The 19,725-nt window shown below is 43.0% G+C and overlaps 2 protein-coding genes across 3 annotated transcripts; both read right to left on the reverse strand.

Annotated features, from left to right (window-relative positions):
* Positions 1–285: 285 nt before the first annotated feature.
* nebl (nebulette) lies at positions 286–11,023 on the reverse strand. Its single transcript, XM_071362664.1, has 7 exons — positions 10,832–11,023; positions 10,612–10,706; positions 9,981–10,065; positions 3,813–3,920; positions 2,962–3,136; positions 2,421–2,515; positions 286–1,989 (listed from the first exon to the last, which is right to left on the reverse strand). Exons 1-7 carry the CDS (start codon positions 10,904–10,906, stop codon positions 1,813–1,815), a joined length of 810 nt encoding a protein of 269 aa, XP_071218765.1. The 5' UTR covers positions 10,907–11,023; the 3' UTR covers positions 286–1,812.
* A 330-nt stretch (positions 11,024–11,353) lies between these two features.
* On the reverse strand, positions 11,354–19,084 carry LOC139551203 (dnaJ homolog subfamily C member 1-like). Of its 2 annotated transcripts, none has more exons than XM_071362663.1 (12): positions 18,748–19,084; positions 17,847–17,948; positions 16,993–17,039; positions 16,516–16,681; positions 15,953–16,050; positions 15,582–15,675; positions 15,280–15,379; positions 14,822–14,994; positions 14,327–14,446; positions 14,095–14,143; positions 12,144–12,640; positions 11,354–11,852 (listed from the first exon to the last, which is right to left on the reverse strand). In XM_071362663.1, exons 1-12 carry the CDS (start codon positions 18,901–18,903, stop codon positions 11,784–11,786), a joined length of 1,671 nt encoding a protein of 556 aa, XP_071218764.1. In that variant the 5' UTR covers positions 18,904–19,084; the 3' UTR covers positions 11,354–11,783. The 2 variants fall into 2 exon arrangements, with proteins under 2 accessions (XP_071218764.1, XP_071218763.1); XM_071362662.1 differs by having other exon boundaries at positions 14,327–14,467.
* Between the last annotated feature and the right edge of the window lie 641 nt (positions 19,085–19,725).

Consider the following 19,725-nt stretch of genomic DNA (forward strand, 5'->3'; position numbering starts at 1 on the left):
TTCGTTATCAACAAATGCGTCATGTGAACTGTGAACTCTTCATTTTTGGTCTAATAGTTTTCCCATAATCTCCAAACTGTTTCCTTTCAATTGCTACCATGGTTATACATTTTTTTAAGAATACATTTAAATGTAGCCCTATCCAAATAGGCCCATTCCCACGAGTGTAAAGAGGTTAAGGGCTCTTCTATGTACAGTTACTGCAACAGCTTGCTGGCAGGTGCTCCTGATGTCCTGTGCTAAAATTAGCCGTATGTACACCAAAATAAACACATGGAAATTGTGTATTGCAGCCAGTCATCTTTAATTTATTTTAAGGTATGGAAACTATTAAACAAGAAAATGTACTTCTTCATGTTAATACATTTAACATTAAAACATTTTTTTTTTTTACATTTAGCTGCAAACCTATTGCCTGCATTTGAATCGAAGACGTGCAAGTGACAGGTTGCATACAGTAGCTTGACATTACGTACTGGAATTTTGTCATGTTTACAACTTTAGATTTGAAGATGGAACACTCATTGTTAACATGTTCTTTGTAGTGCACACACTGTGAATAGAACATTTTATATACTATCACACAATGACAGTTACATTCATTTTAAACATGTACAGAATTTTAATCTTTACTTTTTCATACATTTCTATAAACATTATTTCAATTGCTAATACCACTTGTCTATTCTGATGTAAATCCTCAGCATTGAGTGTTAAGCTTCGAGTGTCATGGTGCATCTTATCTACATATTGCTCTCAGTAAGACCCGGTATACACTCAGGTTGCACAACTACTGTTGGGCTAGATTCTATCATTAGCGAAACCAACATCCGCATAGCGGTTATTTTGGTGGTGTGGCGTTAGAGCTGTCAAACCCACAAGCGGCTCTTTGTGTTACCTTGACGCTGACATTTTTTAAATGTTATTTTTACCCCGTTTTCTCCCCAATATCATGGTATCCAATTGGTAGTTACAGTCTTGTCTCATCGCTGCAACTCCCGTACGGATTCGGGAGAGGCGAAGGTCGAGAGCCATGCGTCCCCAGAAACACAACCCAACCAAGCCGCACTGCTTCTTGACACAATGCCCACTTAACCCGGAAGCCAGCCGCACCAACGTGTCAGAGGAAACACCGTACACCTGGCGACCGTGTCAGCGTGCACTGCGCCCAGCCAACCACAGGAGTCGCTAGTGCGTGATGGGACAAGGGCATCCCTGCCGGCTAAACCCTCCCCTTATCCGGACGACGCTGGGCCAATTGTGCACCGCCCCATGGGTCTCCTGGAATCGAACCCAGAATCTCTAGTGGCACAGCTAGCACTGCGATGCAGTGCCTTAGACCACTGCACCGGTCGGGAGGCCCTGGACACTGACATTTGATGCAATGAAACCACACCCAACTTTATATCATGTTACAAGTTCCATCACTTGAATGTGTGATGTTCTACTGTCTACACCTTGACTAGACTGATAGGCTATAAATCCCCCCATCAAAATGAACATAAAAACATGCATTAGCCCCTGTCAATATTTCTATAATCGACAGAGCCTACATTTTCAATCACTGTTTTGAACTTCTAACGCGGTAGGGATAATAAGAAAGGGAGTGGTTGGTGACACAAAAGCAGCCGCTCACCGATTTGTCATCTCATACCGCAGTTATACACTATGGGGATGTTGGCCAATGAGGGTTTTTACGCTCGATCTGATTGAACTGAGGCCTTTGTAATTATTTTTGTGCAGACAAATTGTTGTATCAAAACAGTTGTACAACTTGAATGTGTTCCAGGCCTCGAGTTAGTTTGGTAAGCCTTAGTGGAGACCCTCTATGTAGTTACCAGGGAGCATCCCAGATCTGCCAGTCCTTTGCACCGTGCCGTACACCCAACCCCCATCAATGGGCTGCACGCTGTGGATGATGTCACCGTCCCGAAACGACACCTCATCCGTGTCTTGGCTCACGTAATCGTAGAGGGCTCTGTACACACTCTGTGGCAAGATAACACCAAGGTGAGACAACAGCTACATCCCAAATGGCACTTTATACCCTAAGTAGTGCACTAAATAGGGAAAAGGCTGCCAATTGGGGACTCCGCCTACCCAGTCGGGGTGCAAAAACACATCAACTGAAACAGTAGGCTACATTTGACCGGACTCACATTATTGGGGCCAACCCGACCTGTACTGGGCTGGCTTGGATATTTCCTTTTCATGTGAACCTTTCCATCATGGTTCCAGCAACTATTGTTTATGCGTAACCATGCTTGCCCAGTACAGTTTGGTCTGGCTGATCAAGTGTGAAAGGGTATTTATTAGGATGCATGATGTCAAGAGCAAACACAATGTTTGTATCCATGATGCTTGTCACAGACTTGATTGATTGATAAATGACTACTATATTAATAGATAGATTAATTCACCTGCAGGGACCGTAAGGAGTGCATGCTGGTCTGGTGCATGTAGCTGTGCCCCTGGACGTGTCCACTGGGGTAGTAAGCGCCTGGCAGCACAGGAGCTGCAAAGACACACCGCAGACAGTCTGTTACAGTACAGACACTATTGGTTCGGTTGTTGCCTAAACGGGGCAGACTCGATTATCCAGCAGCAGGCTAAGACTAACCCAATATTGATGGCTATCTGACCGTTGGCTGCTGCTGCGACTACAAATATCAAGGAAACTTGAATATTTTGTTACTGTGATTCATCATGAACAATTTGAACCCAAGTAAGACAACTTAAAAAGATGAAGGGCTCCCTTGTAAAAGAGACCTTGGACTCAATTGGGTTCCACCCTGCCTGAATAAAGATTAAATATCAAGTTTGACTCCGGAATATGACCTCATCATAAATAGCAGGCCAACTTCCTGCTTGCAGAAATAGAAAAACAAAACCCAGACCAGGACCAAACCTCTTAAGACACAGACATCAAAAATAAAATGTCTATACAATATTAAGACCCACCTACGATGACACCAGGCCTCCGGGCCATCTCCACTATATACTGGTGCACACCCTTGTGCCCTGTATTTTCTGTTTGGACGTTTTGACGCAGCTGGCCACGCACAAGGTAAGGCGCATGAACACCATGTGTGACTCCTTGTGGGCCCATCACCTCAAAGTCCTTGTGGTATTTCACCTGCAAGAAAGACAGACACGTTTACATGCTATCAGTGTATTCTGGGGATAAGATCATTTTTAACCAGGGTTAATTATTTATTTTTTTAATGGTATAATTGGAAACTATTTCAATTACTATGTGAAACAGTCAGATTATGCATCATCTAAATATGCACACTTTATTTCAGGGTAAGTTTAGTTTTTTTAGGAAACACTGACAAATGTGTGTATGCAGACAACATATTTTGTGCATGTGGGTTAAAAAACCACCCCAGCCTACATACAGCGCCTCCAGAAAGCATTCATACCCCTTGACCTTTTCCACATTTTCTTGTGTTTCTGGCGATTGTTTTTGTCACTGGCCTACACACAATACCCCATAATGTCAAAGTGGAATTGTGTTAGACATTTTTACAAATTAATTAAAAATGAAAAGCTGAAATGTCTCGATATTTCTGTATTTATTTATTTTTTGCAAAAATGCCTAAATACATGTTTTCACTTAGTCATTATGGGGTATTGTGTGTAGATGGGAGGGGGAAAAGTATAAAAGTAAACCCTTTTGAAATCTGGCTGTAACACAGCAAAATGTGGAGTAAGTCAAGGGGTATGAATACTTTCTGAAGGCACTGTACGTATAGCTCCCAACTAATTTCCTCCCTCCGGTGGATGGGCAAAGAGACACTTGAACCTACATTACTGATCTGATCCTGGGCTCGTCGTAGTCTCTGCAGCTCAGGAGTGTCCATCACAAATTTGAAGCCTCGTCCTTTGCTCTCCTCAAAGTCTTTCTTGTACTTCACCTGCAGATTGGGGAAAGCTTGAGCGGTTAGCCGTAAAATGTATGCAACCAAGCAGTATATAGTTACTATACTCTTGGATGGAAAGTCAATTATAAGGTATTCTATCAAACGATGACAGTGCAACACCCCTTGTGTGCCTCTAACTCCAGTATCCCAGTCCATAGGCACACTTGCTAACAAGTAAGTATTTTCCAAAATCTTTGGGTTAACGCACTTCAGTACATTGTAACAAGCCTAGGCAAGGGCCATTAATTATACTATTATTCAACCAAGCAGTCTCCACAATCAATGCCAAGAGAGACTATGGCCGTAATTCAACCCGAACACGCTTTGTTGTCCTAAATCTAGAAAAGCACAAATCCATGCTATCCATTTACTGTAATTTGTGTACATTTCCGTAGCCCTTTACACTCATATACAGGTTGAAAATGGCAGAATTGTGCACTGATAAGCGCCTAAATTGGAATGCTTTGGCTGTCCTAAGTAACACCCTATAAATTACTTCAGAGCTTAGGCTCTGCTCTTCACAGCGTTGTATGGGTTTTGACTGACAGCTGTAAACAACAATAATAATCCTGTGATTGGCGAGGATGCAGGGTTGTTTTTCAAACGAAACAACTAGGCTAAAAGTTTGTTCCTGTAGTTCCTCAATGGCACAGCTAGGAGAGCTCCAAAAAGCACCTTATAAACTCAGCAAAAAAAGAAACAACCCTTTTTCAGGACCCTGTCTTTCAAAGATAATTCGTAAAAATCCAAATAACTTCACAGATCTTCATTGTAAAGGGTTTAAACATTGTTTCCCATGCTTGTTCAATGAACCATAAACAATTAATGAACATGCACCTGTGGAATGGTTGTTAAGACACTAACAGCTTACAGACGGTAGGCAATTAAGGTCACAGTTACGAAAACTTGGGACACTAAAGAGGCCTTTCTACTGACTCTGAAAAACACCAAAAGAAAGATGCCCAGTGTCCCTGCTCATCTGCGTGAACGTGCCTTGGGCATGCTGCAAGGAGGCATGAGGACTGCAGATGTGGCCAGGGCAATAAATTGCAATGTCCGTAATGTGAGACAGCTCTACAGGGAGACAGCTAAGACAGCTCTACAGGGAGACAGGACGGACAGCTGATCGTCCTCGCAGTGGCAGACCACGTAACAACACCTGCACCGGATCGGTACATCCGAACATCACACCTGCGGGACAGGTACAAGATGTCAACAACAATTGCCAGAGTTACACCAGGAACGCACAATCCCTCCATCAGTGCTCAGACTGTCCGCAATAGGCTGAGAGAGGCTGGACTGAGGGCTTGTAGGCCTGTTGTAGGCAGGTCCTCACCAGACATCACCAGCAACAACGTTGCCTATGGGCACAAACCCACCGTTGCTGGCCCAGACAGGACTGGCAAAAAGTGCTCTTCCCTGACGAGTCGCGGTTGTCTCACCGGGGGTGATGGTCGGATTCACGTTTATCGTCGAAGCAATGAGAGTTACACCGAGGCCTGTACTCTGGAGGGGGATCAATTTGGAGGTGTCCGTCATAGTCTGGGGCGGTGTGTCACAGCATCATCGGACTGAGCTTGTTGTCATTGCAGGCAATCTCAACACTGTGCGTTACAGAGAAGACATCCTCCTCCCTCATGTGGTACCCTTCCTGCAGGCTCATCCTGACATGACCCTCCAGCATGACAATGCCACCAGCCATACTGCTCGTTCTGTGCGTGATTTCCTGCAAGACAGGAATGTCAGTGTTCTGCCATGGCCAGCGAAGAGCCGAGATCTCAATCCCATTGAGCACGTCTGGGACCTGTTAGATCTGAGGGAAATGAGAGGACGTTTCTTTTTTTGCTGAGTTTGGTAGAAGACTCTTGTGCATTGAAATGGCTTAGGAACTGTGCACACTTTGGAGAGGTGTGTGGTCACTTTGAGATACCAGTTAGTCCTCTCACCCAAACCCTTATCATTTTTTGTCTTATGCTGCACCTACCCCACATTTCCAGGAATATTCTTATCATGTTACCGAATGTAGAGTATTTTCAAATTTTGTTAACAAATTCGTCAAAAAGTACAGTAAATGTCAAATGCACATAAAATCAACAGTGCACTTTTTGGATTCAGTCTTGTGTCAGGTGTTGTGTCCTCAACAATCTCCAAAGTGTTCCCTTTCAATTGCTACCATGCATACGCATTTCATATTTCTTCTGTAAACAAACATTTTAATTCAGCCCTAGGCCAATTCCCACAAGGGTAAAGGGTTGAATGGGAATTATATCAAAGTACATCTACAGAGAAAATGCTCCATCAGAGCATGCCTTCTCCCTGCGCAGCGCACCATGCCTCCCAGTACATGGAAACAAATGTCAAAACGGCAATTGGCATTTTTGGACTTTTAAATTAATTATATACTGAACAAAAATATAAACGCAACATGTAGAGTGTTGGTCCCATGTTCCATGAGCTGAAATAAAATATCCCAGAAATGTTCCATATGCACAGAAAGCTTATTTCTCAAAAATAAATTATGCACAAATTTGTTTACATCCATGTTAGTGAGCATTACTCCTTTGCCAAGATAATCTATCCACTTGACAGGTGTGGCATAGCACGAAGCTGATTAAACAGAATGATCATTATACAGGTGCACCTTGTGCTGGAGACAATAAAAGCCTACTCTAAAATGTGCAGTTTTGTCACACAACATATTGCCACGTCTGAAGTTTTGAAGGAGCGTGCAATTGGCATGCTGACTGCGGGAATGTCCACCACTGCTGCTGCCAGAGAATCGAATGTTACATTCTCTACCATAAGCAGCCTCCAACGTTGTTTTAGAAAATTTGGCAGTACGTCCAACCGGCCTCACAACCGCAGACCACGTGTAACCACGCCAGCCCCGGTCCACATCCGGCTTCTTCGCCTGCGGGATTGTCTGAGACCAGCTACCCGGACAGCTGATGAAATTTCTGTCTGTAATAAAACCCCTTTGTGGGGGAAAAAACTCATTCTGATTGGCTGGGCCTGGCTCCCCAGTGGGTGGGCCTATGCCCTTCCAGGCTGCACGCCTGCCCAGCGATGTGAAATCCATAGATAAGAGCCTAATGAATTTATTTCAATTGACTGATTTCCTTATATGAACTGAAACTCAGTAAAATCGTTGACATTTTTGCGTTTATATTTTTGTTCAGTATACAGTGCATTTGGAAAGTATTCAGACCTCTTGACCTTTGCCATATTACAGCCTTACTCTAAAATTGATTCAATAGTTTTTTTCCCTCATCAATCTGCACACAATACCCCATAATGACAAAGTAAAAACATGTTTTTAAACTTTTAAGCAAATGTATAAAACATCAAAAATATTCAGACCCTTTACTCAGTACTTTGTTGAAGCACCTTTGGCAGCGATTACAGCCTGGAGTCTTGGCACACCTGTATTTGGGGAGTTTCTCCCATTCTTCTCTACAGATCCTCTCAAACTCTGTCAGCCAGTAAAATATGCTGAGAAGGATTCTCACCACAGCAAGCAAGGTACTTGGAGTCAAACATACAGGCTTGGATAGGATCTTTAAGGTCAGGGCCCTCAACAAGGCTCACAAAATTATTTTAGACCCAAGCCACCCCCTGTACCAGGACTTTGAACTACTCCTCTCTGGGCGCAGGTATAGGGCACCCCTCAGCAGGAAAAACCGAACTAGACAATAACTTGTGCCAGGTGTGATATCCCTCAACAGCTCAGGCTAATGTTCCTATCGACTCAATAATAACAGCAGGCTGGTCTCTTTCTATTGGTATGTAACTGTTATGAAATGTTGTATTGTCAATTTGTTTTCTGTGGTATTTAAACAGCACTTTAAACGTGTATATGATACTGCAACAACATTTCCCCATGGGGACAAGTAAGTAAGTAAGGTCGGATGGAGAGCGTCATTGCACAGCTATTTTTAGGTCTCTTCAGAGACGTTTGATTGGGTTCAAGTCCAGGCTCTGGCTGGGCCACTTAAGGACATTCGGAGACTTGTCCCGAAGCACTTAAGGACATTCGGAGACTTGTCCCGAAGCCACTCCTGCGTTGTCTTGGCTGTGTGCTTAGGGTCATTGTCCTGTTGAAAGGTGAACCTTTTCCCTAGTCTGAGGTCCTGAGCGCTCTGGAGCAGGTTTTCATCAAGGATCTCGCTGTAATTTGCTCCGTTCATCTTTCTCTCGATCCTGACTAGTCTCCCATTCCCTGCCGCTGAAAAACATCCCCACAGCATGATGTGTCATCACCTTGCTTCACCGTAGAGATGGTGCCAGGTTTCCTCCAGACGTGACGCTTGGCATTCAGGCCAAAGAGTTCAATTTTGGTTTCATCAGACCAGAGAATCTAGTTTCTCATGGTCTGAGAGTCTTTAGCTGCCTTTTGGTAAACTGTCATGTGTCTGTTACTGAGGAGTGGTTTCCATCTGGCCACTCTACCATAAAGTCCTGATTGGTGGAGTGCTGCAGAGATGGTTGTCCTTCTGTAAGGTTCTCCCATGTCCACAGAGGAACTCTCATCGGGTTCTTGGTCACCTCCCTGACCAAGGCCCTTCTCCCCCGATTGCTCAGTTTGGCTAGGCGGCCAGCTCTAGGAAGAGTCTTGGTGGTTCAAAACTTCTTCCATTTAATGATGGAGGTCACTGTGTTCTTGGAGACCTTCAATGCTCGGAGCTCTACGACCTCATGGCTTGGTTTTTGCTCTGACATGCACTGTCAACTGTGGGACCTTATATAGAAAGGTGTGTGCCTTTCCAAATCATATCCAATCAATTGAATTTACCACAGGTGGACTCCAAGTTGTAGAAACATCTTGAGGATGATCAATGGAAACAGGATACACCTGAGCTCAATTTCCAGTCTTATAGCAAGGGTCTGAATACTTATGTAAATACAGTATTACTATTTTTTTTAAACATTTCTAAAAACCCTGGTTTTCACTTTGTCATTATGGGGTATTGTGTGTAGTTTTAATCCATTTTAGAATAAGGCTGTAACGTGACAAAATGTGGAAAAAGACAAGGGGTCTGAATACTTTCCCAATGCACTGTTTATACCCATTTATTCTGGAAGAATATAACTTAAAAATGCCTCATGAGCTTAGTTCAATTGTCATACCTCATCAAAAAAAACAAATATAAGCTTGTTTTAAGCCATTCTTTGTAAACAAATACTGTATAGCCTCAAAACATTGTTAGAACTATAATGTTGATGTCATGGATGGTCAGTCTGAGCATCCATAGCTCTGTCTATACGTTTGAGAGTGGTTACATTGCTCCAGGCCTATCCCTCGGCTGTTTACCAAAAGAGTGGCGGGATGGCCACTTTGCATTTAAAAAAACAGATTGCCCCTTTAACCTGAGGGTATTTAAAGGGCATTGTCCCCTAGACAGATTCAATAGATACATAAGTCAACCTTATTGATTAAACGCTCTGTTAGTCAGAAGCCAGCACCCGATGCTAAAATATGTTTCTTGACACTGTTACATAAAGCGCCGTCTTCGTAGAAGGGACGGGAAACTTTCCATGTAAAATATCTAGAGGTCAGCTTTTGTCAAGCATAGTGGAAGTGAGTCTTGAGTAGGGAATAGTGCCAGGAACCCTCAAGAGTGGGATGGCAGCACAAACTGCATGGGCAGGTGGAGAAGCCAGGGGGATCCTTCAGCAGCCAGCAGAGTTGAGCGCTAGCTCATTCCCCCTCATCCTGGCCTGTTTTCAATCGGAAGCAAACGGAGCTGGACCTACCTGCATTTTTCCAATAAGAAACGCTTGTTTACCTTTTGTTGCAAACCATTAAGCTACAGTGTGCACCACTGAATACACCCCCATAACGTCACACTGTTACATGTGCAGGCAAATTATACTGCGTAGTTCCACTCTCCCCTCCATTCAATCCACTCCACGACTATATTGAATTAATATATTGATTGAAAAACAACTTTATGGTCATAATTGTTTTTGATCTTCATATTTTTGGCAAACAGATTTCAAAATGTAAAAGGGAATAATGATGGTTCAAAAGGCAAAGGTGTGTATACTGCATACCTGACTCTGAAGCTCACTTTGCTGTCTCAGTCGAAGGTTCTCAGGAGTATCTGCAACAATGGTGAATGACTGCTTTGGATAGTGCCTGCAAGGATGTTATAAATATTTGTTATCGGCTTACTATATCTTTAAATCTTACCCGAGTTGCAACAATTGAATTTACTTCAAAATTAAAGTGATTGTATTTTATTCTATAAGGACAGCTCCCACACAAGTGATCTTTAGCCTAACAAAGCGACAGAGGAAGACCATGTTGGTTGAAACATTGTTTGCCATTTATCATTAAAAGCTCTGTAAAGTTTCACTTGTGGGAGCAACAAACCGTTTGCAGACAAACACTGGTTCCTTAATCTGGGTCTGGGAAACCGACGTTAGGGTAAACCAATTACACCTGTAATATTTACCACCAACACTATTCAAATGACCTGAATAGAACACATCTATTCAAACTACAATACAGCACAAAAGTACGCAAAGGGTTCCTCACAAAGACAGCAATTAGCCAATGCAATTACATTGTTCAGTAAATTATATCCATTTAGGAGAAGTGATTTGGTGCCTGGTTTAAGAGTCGAGGTGAAAATTCAGTAGGGAAATCCCATTCGGAGGCTAGGTGAACAACACGACTCACGAATTACAGTAGGGCTTCTTTTCATAGCCTTTGTAGTTCTTCATGTTGAGAGTCATCCTGCAGACCTCACAGTGGAAGCATCCTTTGTGCCAATACTGCATAAGAGTGTCGATACAAAGGCAAAACCATCAGGTATCTCCAAAAAATAAGACACCCATTAGTAAGTTCAGAGGTAGTCCTAAATGACAATCAACAACACAGACAGTTCAGTAGGTCTCACCTTATCCAGGCAGTTGACTTTCTCTGTGGCATAAACAATTTTCCCGCAGCGCGCACAATGAGGATTCATATTCATCAAATTTGTCTGACTTCAAAAGATAATAAGGAGTAGTAACACAGTAAACACAGGCTGTGTAGCAGTGTGGGTGTTGACTCTTGGAGGATTGTTAAAGCACTGCCTCGGTAGGAAGGGAGGTGGACATAAAAAACATTTCCCCCCCTGCCTAGACTACCCCTGAATCACACTTGAAACCTGCCCAATTTCATGATGTACATCGATTCAGGTCGGACTACATGCCTATACATAAAAAGAAAAAGAAGAAATAGTATACTGTAAAAATTAAAATACCCCAATAAAAATGGGCTATTCTGTACTTTCGCCTCCTTCATACGTACTTACTCACTCAGGCCCATATTCATATTTGCCTTCGAAAATTTCTACATTTTCATATCTTACTTTTCATTCAAACATAGTGCATCGATGCATTACACTAAAATGGGTCTCAAAGACATGTCATCCATGTAAATAAATAAAACACTTTATTTCCTCATCTCAAAGAAGTTATATTCAGTACATGTGTGATTTCAAATGACAGCGCAAAGCAGAAGTCAAAACATATTGAAGTACAAAAACAAGTATAGACGTTTTTTGTTGGTGCTTTGAATCCTCACATAGCAGTTCATAGAGGCTGGATGGCATGCTTTGGGTGGAGCTAAGGCACATGACAGACATGAGAGGATGGCCCTTCCCCCTGCTCCTCTCCCTGTCCAGTTCACAGATCTGAAGGAGCTGGACAGGTAAAAGCAATATGGCCCAACAATATGAAATGTGGATTTTTTTCACTATATTGCCTTCATTCTATCCAGGCCTTTCAGATCACATTGAAGTGGATAGTAGCTAGGAAAAGGGACTAGGAGCCAGAGTGATATCAAGATGGCTTTCCTTGGCAGAGTCAGCTCTTGGCCTGCTTCCTTTTCAGCACCAGCTCAGCCAAAAGTTTGTAACGTATCATACACTCCTCCTGAAAAATAAATAGGGGAAAAGGTTATAGGTCCATCACCATCCAAAATTACCTCATGTTTACCATCTCAACTATTCATGACAATTTAAGTTTGGGTCTTTCCGTGTTATTTTACCTACCTACAGCTAACAAACTATCTCATCAAAATTAGACTCGAAATTAGACATAACACCACAGACAATATAGATTATATAGATAGATAAACTATGTACACACACACAACAAAAACTGGGGTCGACCAACTGTTTTGACACACCCTGCAATGTTGCATTGTGGGGGACCAGCTCTCACCTTGCTCTTCCCGGGCACCACCTTGGCAATCCTGTCCCAGCGTTCCGTGGTGCCTCGCGGGTACTGCTGCAGGGCCATCTCCAGAAGCTTCTGCTGGTTCTGGGTCCAGACGTCGTCAGCCGCCGCAGTGGCCTTCTCCTTGGAGGGCTGTGGGACCGAGGAGGTGGGCGGACTCTGCTCCTCCTCGCTGTCCTCGGTGGCAGCTGTGGGATCAAAGTCCTTCTGTCTGCGCCCCTTGGCTTTCTCCTCGCCCCCCACCCCTCCACCCCCAGTCTTTCTGCCTCTCCTCCTGACACCTCCTGCTTGGATGCCCTCTCCTTCATCCCCTCCTCCGCTGGGCTCCATCCACTCTGCCGTGGCTGCTGCCGGAGGCTGGGGTTGTGAGTGTTCTCGCTGGGTCATGACGCTGTCGGGTACAGCTCCGGCACCAGCTTTGGATCCCTTTCCTGAGAGTGCTGCGCTGCCCTGGGCCTTGAGCTCCGAGAGCTTCACCAGCCCTGCATCAGAGAGGTCGAAGTTAAGATGCTGCCCCTCTGGAGATAAAGTTGGTTACAGTATTTGGATAGTCCCATATACACCTGCTCTTTCCATGACAGTCTGATCAGGTGAAAGCTATGATCCTTATTGATGTCAGTTGTTAAATCCACTTCAATCAGTGTAGATGAGGGGAGGTGGCAGGTTAAAGAAGGATTTTTAAGCCTGGAGACAATTGAGACATGGATTGTGTACCATTTAAACAGTGAATGGGCGAGACAAAAGATTTAAGTGCCTTTGAACGGGGTATGGTAGTAGGTGCCAGGGCACTGGATTGTGTCAAGAATTGCTGCTGACAAACCCAACACTGCTGGGTTTGTCAGGCTCAACTGTTTCCTGTGTGTATCAAGAATGGTCCACCACCCAAAGGCCATCCAGTCAACTTGGCAAAACTGTAGAAAGCATTAGTCAACATGGGCCAGCATCCCTGTGGAACGCTTTCGATACCTTGTAGAGTCCACGCCCTGACGAATTAAGGCTGTTCAGAGGGCAAAAGGGGGGTGCAACTTAATATTAGGAAGGTGTTCTTAATGTTTTATACATGTGTAGATGATCATACTAACAACAAACTATCTGTTGATAAGCAACTGCTTGGAATGGTTAGGTTTAGAATTAAGGTTAGGATAATGCAAAGCGTCACGTCTGGAGGAAACCTGGCACCATCCCTACGGTGAAGCATGGTTGTGGCAGCATTGTGCTGTGGGGATGTGTTTCAGCGGCAGGGACCTGGAGACTACGTAGTCAGGATCGAGGGAATGAACAGAGCAAATTACAGAGAGATCCTTGATGAAAATCTGCTCCAGAGCTCTCAGGACCTCAGACTAGGGCAAAGGTTCACCTTCCAACAGGTCAACGACCCTAAGCACACAGTCAAGACAACGCAGGAGTGGCTTTGGGACAAGTCTCGGAATGTCCTTAAGTGGCCCAGGCAGGGCCCGGACTTGAATCCGATCGAACATCTCTGGAGAGACCTGAAAATGTTATTCAATTCAAAAAGGGGATTTGATTTGAAAATAGCTGTGCAGCGTCGCTCCCCATCCAACCTGACAGAGCTTGAGAGGATCTGCAGAGAAGAATAGGAGAAACTCCCCAAATACAGGTGTGCCAAGCTTATAGCGTCATACTCAAGAAAACTCAAGGCTGTAACCGCTGCCAAAGGTGCTTCAACAAAGTACTGAGTAAAGGGTCTGAATACTTATGTAAAATGTGATATTTCAGTTTTAAAAAATCTAAAAACCTGTTTTTGCTTTGTCATTATGGGGTATTGTGTGTAGCTTGATGAGGAAAAAAATACTATTTAATGCATTTTAGAATATGGCTGTAACGTAACAAAATGTGGAAAAAGTCAAGGGGTATGAACACTTTCTGAATGCACTGTTTATACTGTGAAAAATCAAGTAAAAATAAGCTGACTTACCTGATGTGTTGGTTTGACCATCTTTAACTTGTTTGACTTTTGCAGTAACCTGCAAAGGATCACAATATTTAGCATATTTCATTGATATTCTATGAGCGCAAGCTAGTAGTCTGCTAAATTTCCAAACACAAATGTTAATTTTGCCATGTATTTGTCTAGGACTGACAAAACATTCACATCCATCTGAGTTCAGAGTTTTCCATGCACCACCCCATTCCCAATGTAGACTGACATCTGTCACCGATCTTCCTAGTTCGTGTGCGATCTTCTCCCAGCGACCAGGTGTTCCCCCAGGGAACTTGGCCATACTCCTTGTCAGAAGAGTGATGTCCTCTTCTGACCACTCAGGTGCCTGAGAAAACAACAAACAAGACTAGATCATATAAATTCCAAATAAGGCCATTGTGGTTTACGGTGGTCTAGGGCTGAAAAACTCCAGAAACTTTCCCAAATTTCACAGGTTTTTCAGCAATCCCTGTTGGAGAAAAAACCATTTTTGTTTAAAAAAATCTATTCCATTTGGCATGTTGCCTCATGCAATTTGCCTTACTTGATCCTAGAACTAGAATCTATTTGACATATCAAACTATGGTAACTCCCAGTTACACCTAGAAATGGCAAATAAAACTTAAACTTTATAATCCATTTTGCCTGAATTAAAAGTGCAGCGCTTTAGTAACGTCGTCGAACAAACCCTTTTCACAGCAGGAAAATATTGCGGACCCACCTTTCTCTTCGGAGACTTCTTATCCTCTAGCCAGTCATCCATCTGGTCTTCGATCTCCTCGATGGACGTTCCCTGGTCGTATACTGGTGAGTACGCGCTGTCTGCGACCTTGAGCGAAGGCTCATAAACGGGGAACTCAAACTTCGGCTTCTTTACTTTGGGTCGTTTCTCTTCTGTGGGATGACAAGTGAGGAATGGGATAAGACGAGCACATCTACAAAACATGGCTGGGGAAAATGCAACTGAGGTATTGTAGTTCCTGAATGATTTCATTTCATAATGAAATGTCATTATTTCCTATTTCATTTGATCCATCTAATCTTTATTTTACCAGGCAGGTTAATAAATGTTAAAAAAAAATCTTACTTTTCAATAAAGACCAGACAAAAGTGAACAATTAAAGTCACAATTCAGCAGAAATGGTCTACTGGTTGCAATAAAATACTACAAGTCCTTACTTATTGTTGTAGCTTCCTGTTCTTCCAGTGCCATGGCTTCCGCTTCCTCTTTCTCTCTGATTTTCATCTCCTTATAATCTTCGTAATACTGTTTGGCATCCTGTAACACAGACAAAATGGATGACAATTGTCACTGGGGATATTGATAAGATCTTATGAAATGGCATTAGTTATTTCACATTAATAAAGTGATAGAAACTGTGCAAGGGAAAGGAATACTTTCACTAGGCACGGTATATTTCAGGTCAAGATCAACATCCAAAGGTTAAGTAGTTTGGGTGAATAATGAGTTGGAGGATTACCTGGATGACATGGGGCAGGGACTTGACAGAGAGATACAGCCAGATGCTCAGCTTGAGTGGCAGGATATCCTGCCAATGAGGTTTGTCATGTGACCTGACAGGAAACAGACATATTAGGAACTGTGACCATGTTGATTATTACATACAAACACATGAACAGGATGAATGACCAACATTCCAATGTGTTTCCCATGATATTTTCATGTGTAAATAGCACTGGATTTCGACAATACTCAGTTCCGTTGCTTCAAAAGTTAGGCCTTCATTGGAGCAGGAAATGTTCCGTTCTCCCCTTCGACAGTCCACATTATTCATCAATTTCCTATTTACTTGTGAAATTAGAAATGTGTAGTGACAAAAGCTCAACTCACTTCTCAATTTTATCCTGTCCAACAAACCGTGATTCTTCAGCACTCTTGCTACTCATCTTTTTTTTCTTCTCCTTTTTCTTCTTGCTCAGAAGTTCATCCTAGTAAGAGAAGCACCATATGGGATGAAGAGGTCAGGTTATTAGTAGCCTACGGGCTCCCCTTTGCTCACTCAAAAACAGTTTTGTTTGCAGTGTACTTGATTGAAGGAAACCATTTTACTGCAAATACCTTAATTTATTCTATGGCAGATAAAGAGAAATAATGGCACCTCATATATTCGGTTTGAATAATTCAATAAGTTACATTTTGGACTATTTAAATGAGCATTGTTAATAGGACTAATTAGTTAATGCAGTGGCCGAAGGTAAGAAACCCTGTCCAAAATTGCACCTGTACATTTCTACACAGAAAAAGGCTTTTTATCCCCAGCAATAACTGCCCCATAGGGGGAAAAAGTTAATTGACTTGAATGAAAGCTGTGGAATGAATAACAACCACCTTTAATAACAGCCAGGCAGTAAAGAACTAAGAGAAGGGTCAAAGGTCATGCACGGTCCCCTCACCAGCTGCTTCTCCAGGTAGATGGACCAGATGACTGCGTAGTGGCACACAGTGAGGATGAGGAAGAGCAGGAAGCCCAGCTCCCCATTGCTCATCTTCCTCACCCGCCTGTAGTAGAACACTGGCTGCCTCCAGTCCGGTAGCCCGTTGACCAGGACATCATTATACCTGTGGTTGGGAGGACACAAAGCGATAGGTGGTGATGAGTGGTTTGAGGATTTCCCTGATAGTACATTTTAGGGGTGGTTGACACTACCGTGCCGACCCAAACCATACATAGGAAATACATACAAAAAGTGGACTACGGGGAATAACATGGTGAGAATATAGTATACATAATAAAAACAGAATACTGTAATGTTCTCTCAACAAAATTGTGTATGAATGTGAATTTGACAGACTCCTCCCACTTTCAGAATAAATAAGTACAAGGTCAACGGCAGGGACAACCCAAAGCAGGAAGAAGTTGTAAAACAGACCTCTCTCTCCTCTCTTCATCTTTCAGTACTTCATAGATGGCCACCAACTGTGGGAGAAAATATGATCAGTAAGGCAATAGACAAATTACAATCAACTAATCAATTCATTTAAGATTGCAGTGTATGAAAAGGACTATACCTCATCAACTAATTTACCTGCCATGAAACACTGCATATAACAGTGTTTCACTTAAATACCTTTTCTAATCGCAGAATCTCTCTGTAAGGTGTCCATAGCTTACTTGTCAGATGTAGATCACACAAGTTAAAGTTGGGCTTAAAATGCACTCCATGGTTTAGGATGTTTCTGATGACTACACCAGTGGAGTAGAGCAGAGGCTTTGTGGAAACTAGCTCCGACTACATTGATTCTCCCGAGGTCAATACTTCAAAAGACGCAAATTATGAAATGCCTACCTTGTAACCATGTTATTTCTCTGTAGTTGCGCGCCTTTGTTTGCTGTAATCCATACTTCTTCCATAAACGTTAATCAAATACAACCAACAAGTTGTTTCACTGTTGAGATTTAACTGGCACATGGCGCAGAGTTGCCATCTTAGAACAACACCAATGAGTAAACAGTCGGTGGTCATATTTGATTAACTTTTATTGAAGTATGGATTTCAGCAAACAAAGAAAGGCGTGCAACTACAAAGGACAAACATAGGTACACAATAGGCGTTTCATAATTTCAATTTTTTTTAAAGTATTGACCTAGATTCCACAAAGCCTGGTCTCTGCTTCACTCCATTGGTGGTCTTCAGAAACTTCCTTCACCATGGAGTGGAGTTTAGTCCGCCCCAAAAAACATTTTGGAGTAGGGAGTGTTAACATGGTGAGTGAGTGGGCTGACCTGTCTGAATTGGGTTTCAGCGTTCTCGTCTTTGTTCTTGTCGGGATGCAAAGTGAGCGACAGCCTGCGATAGGCCTTTCTGATGTCCGCTGACGAGGCATCCTGGAGTCAGGAGAGATGAACAGTAAAACTACACATGTACATGACACCTTTCAGAGGGTATTGTGTGGTGAGATATCACACAATCACCGGTTTATGGCAATAAATCAGTATGTATGCTCTCATTCTGCCTCCAATGTGGTGTCTGACAACCCCCACGACACCGGGGTCTAAGCTTCCCAATCCTACCCAGTGGACAGTAACCACCCCCAGGGCTAACACTTCCCACAAGGACATGACATGACTGGAGCATTGAAGGATGTCCATATGGTGGCCAACCCTCCGCCTCGAGAGATGCTGGGCATGCAGACTTTTGTTCCAGCCCTGCTACAACACACCTCTTTCAGCTAATCAAGGTTCTGATGCGCAGCTGAAACGGAGTAGTAGAATCGGATATGTTAGAGTAGGGCTGGACCAAAAACATGCTCCAGTCCTGCACACTTTAGCTGGTGAAGCAACAGAGTCCCTGCAAGTGTTCCTTGCAAGATGAAGAACTAACGATATTTACCCATTTTTTAAATCAGTACCTCACTTGAGTGGAGGGAGGAATGGACAACTGAAATTGTGAAAAGAAACAAGCAACCTGACACGTCATGGTTTGCTCGTCTCCCGGTACACGTAACTAGTGAACGTTAGCAAGAAAAAACTACAGCAGGCCCCGATATCGAAACAGTACCCTGAATGTGGCACAATGGCAAGCCAGCAAGCTACCTATTTAGCCCTTCAGGTTAGACAAACATTTACTAGCTAGCCAACGTTTATAGGTTACAAAATAACTAACTTAACGATGACTTAACGTTACCTGTTCAACTGATAGGAATTCGTAAAAGTTTTGTTGAATTTCCTCCACCAGGTCGTACAGCTCAAGGTCTGAATCCCAGGCATGAGAGGGGCTTGGGTATGCAATAATAATACTGATGGCAAGAATAAACGAGAGGCCCCATGAAGCTGAGGTCATTATGAGGCTCTGACAATGATGGCGGTAATATTGCACCGCGAAATATATATAAATCAATTCTGCTGTGATACGGATAACGTGTCTAGTTACTACCCTTTCAACTGGCTGCTGCAGATGCTAAAGATTTGCAACAATTTGCTACATTTCCCACAATCCTCTACTCTTTACCTTTTCCGGTTTCCTTCTTCTATGGTATTATGGCGATCCGCAAACATTCGTTAGCGGTCCATGCCGCTGTCTACTGTATGGCCTGTGTCCGCCTACGGTTCTGGAGTGTGAATTTACTACACTAACCACGTTTCCATCCAAACATGTCATGCAGATGAATTACCTGACGCATGAAAAAAGTCACAACCGGGTTGATGGAAACATGAAATGACGTTACAACTTTATAAATGCCGAAAGACAATTTGTTCGTTCAATATTGTGGGATCTTTTTGTTTCGATACATTTAATTGTGCGATAAATTATTATGCAGCCCACTCACTCACCATGATATGAGCAGATATTGATGTAATAACCATCACATCGAAGTAAACTTGGAGTCACGCAAGTGGAGCAACGGTCTACACGGAACCCAAACCGGCTGCGCGCGTGCGCTATCGTGCATTAATGTATTTTGCCTGAAATGCACAAGGACCTCTACTCCGACAATTAATCCACACATAAAACGGCCAACCGAATAGTTTCTAGTCATCTCTCCTCCTTCCAGGCTTTTTCATCGTTTAACTTATATGGTGGTCGCATCTAACCTTTCATTGTATTACCACGATTAACGGCAAAAACAGTTCTCTTTCAATCAACCACGTGGGTATAACCAAT

The sequence above is a fragment of the Salvelinus alpinus genome, chromosome 23, assembly GCF_045679555.1.
Source record: "Salvelinus alpinus chromosome 23, SLU_Salpinus.1, whole genome shotgun sequence".
In the NCBI taxonomy this organism is placed as follows: domain Eukaryota; kingdom Metazoa; phylum Chordata; class Actinopteri; order Salmoniformes; family Salmonidae; genus Salvelinus; species Salvelinus alpinus.

What these genes read in the sequence shown, in the direction of transcription:
- nebl (XM_071362664.1), bottom strand. Translation starts at nt 10,906, where the DNA reads ATGAATATGAATCCTCATTGTGCGCGCTGCGGGAAAATTGTTTATGCC. An exon ending in AAGTCAACTGCCTGGATAAG is followed by an intron (nt 10,707 to 10,831) that starts GTGAGACCTACT and finishes ACTCTTATGCAG; the next exon opens with TATTGGCACAAAGGATGCTT. An exon ending in GAGGCCTGGTGTCATCGTAG is followed by an intron (nt 2,516 to 2,961) that starts GTGGGTCTTAAT and finishes GTGTCTTTGCAG; the next exon opens with CTCCTGTGCTGCCAGGCGCT.
- LOC139551203 (XM_071362662.1), bottom strand. Translation starts at nt 18,903, where the DNA reads ATGACCTCAGCTTCATGGGGCCTCTCGTTTATTCTTGCCATCAGTATT. An exon ending in CTGAAACCCAATTCAGACAG is followed by an intron (nt 17,040 to 17,846) that starts GTCAGCCCACTC and finishes TTTCTCCCACAG; the next exon opens with TTGGTGGCCATCTATGAAGT. An exon ending in TGGTGCCCGGGAAGAGCAAG is followed by an intron (nt 11,853 to 12,143) that starts GTGAGAGCTGGT and finishes TTTATTTTTCAG; the next exon opens with GAGGAGTGTATGATACGTTA.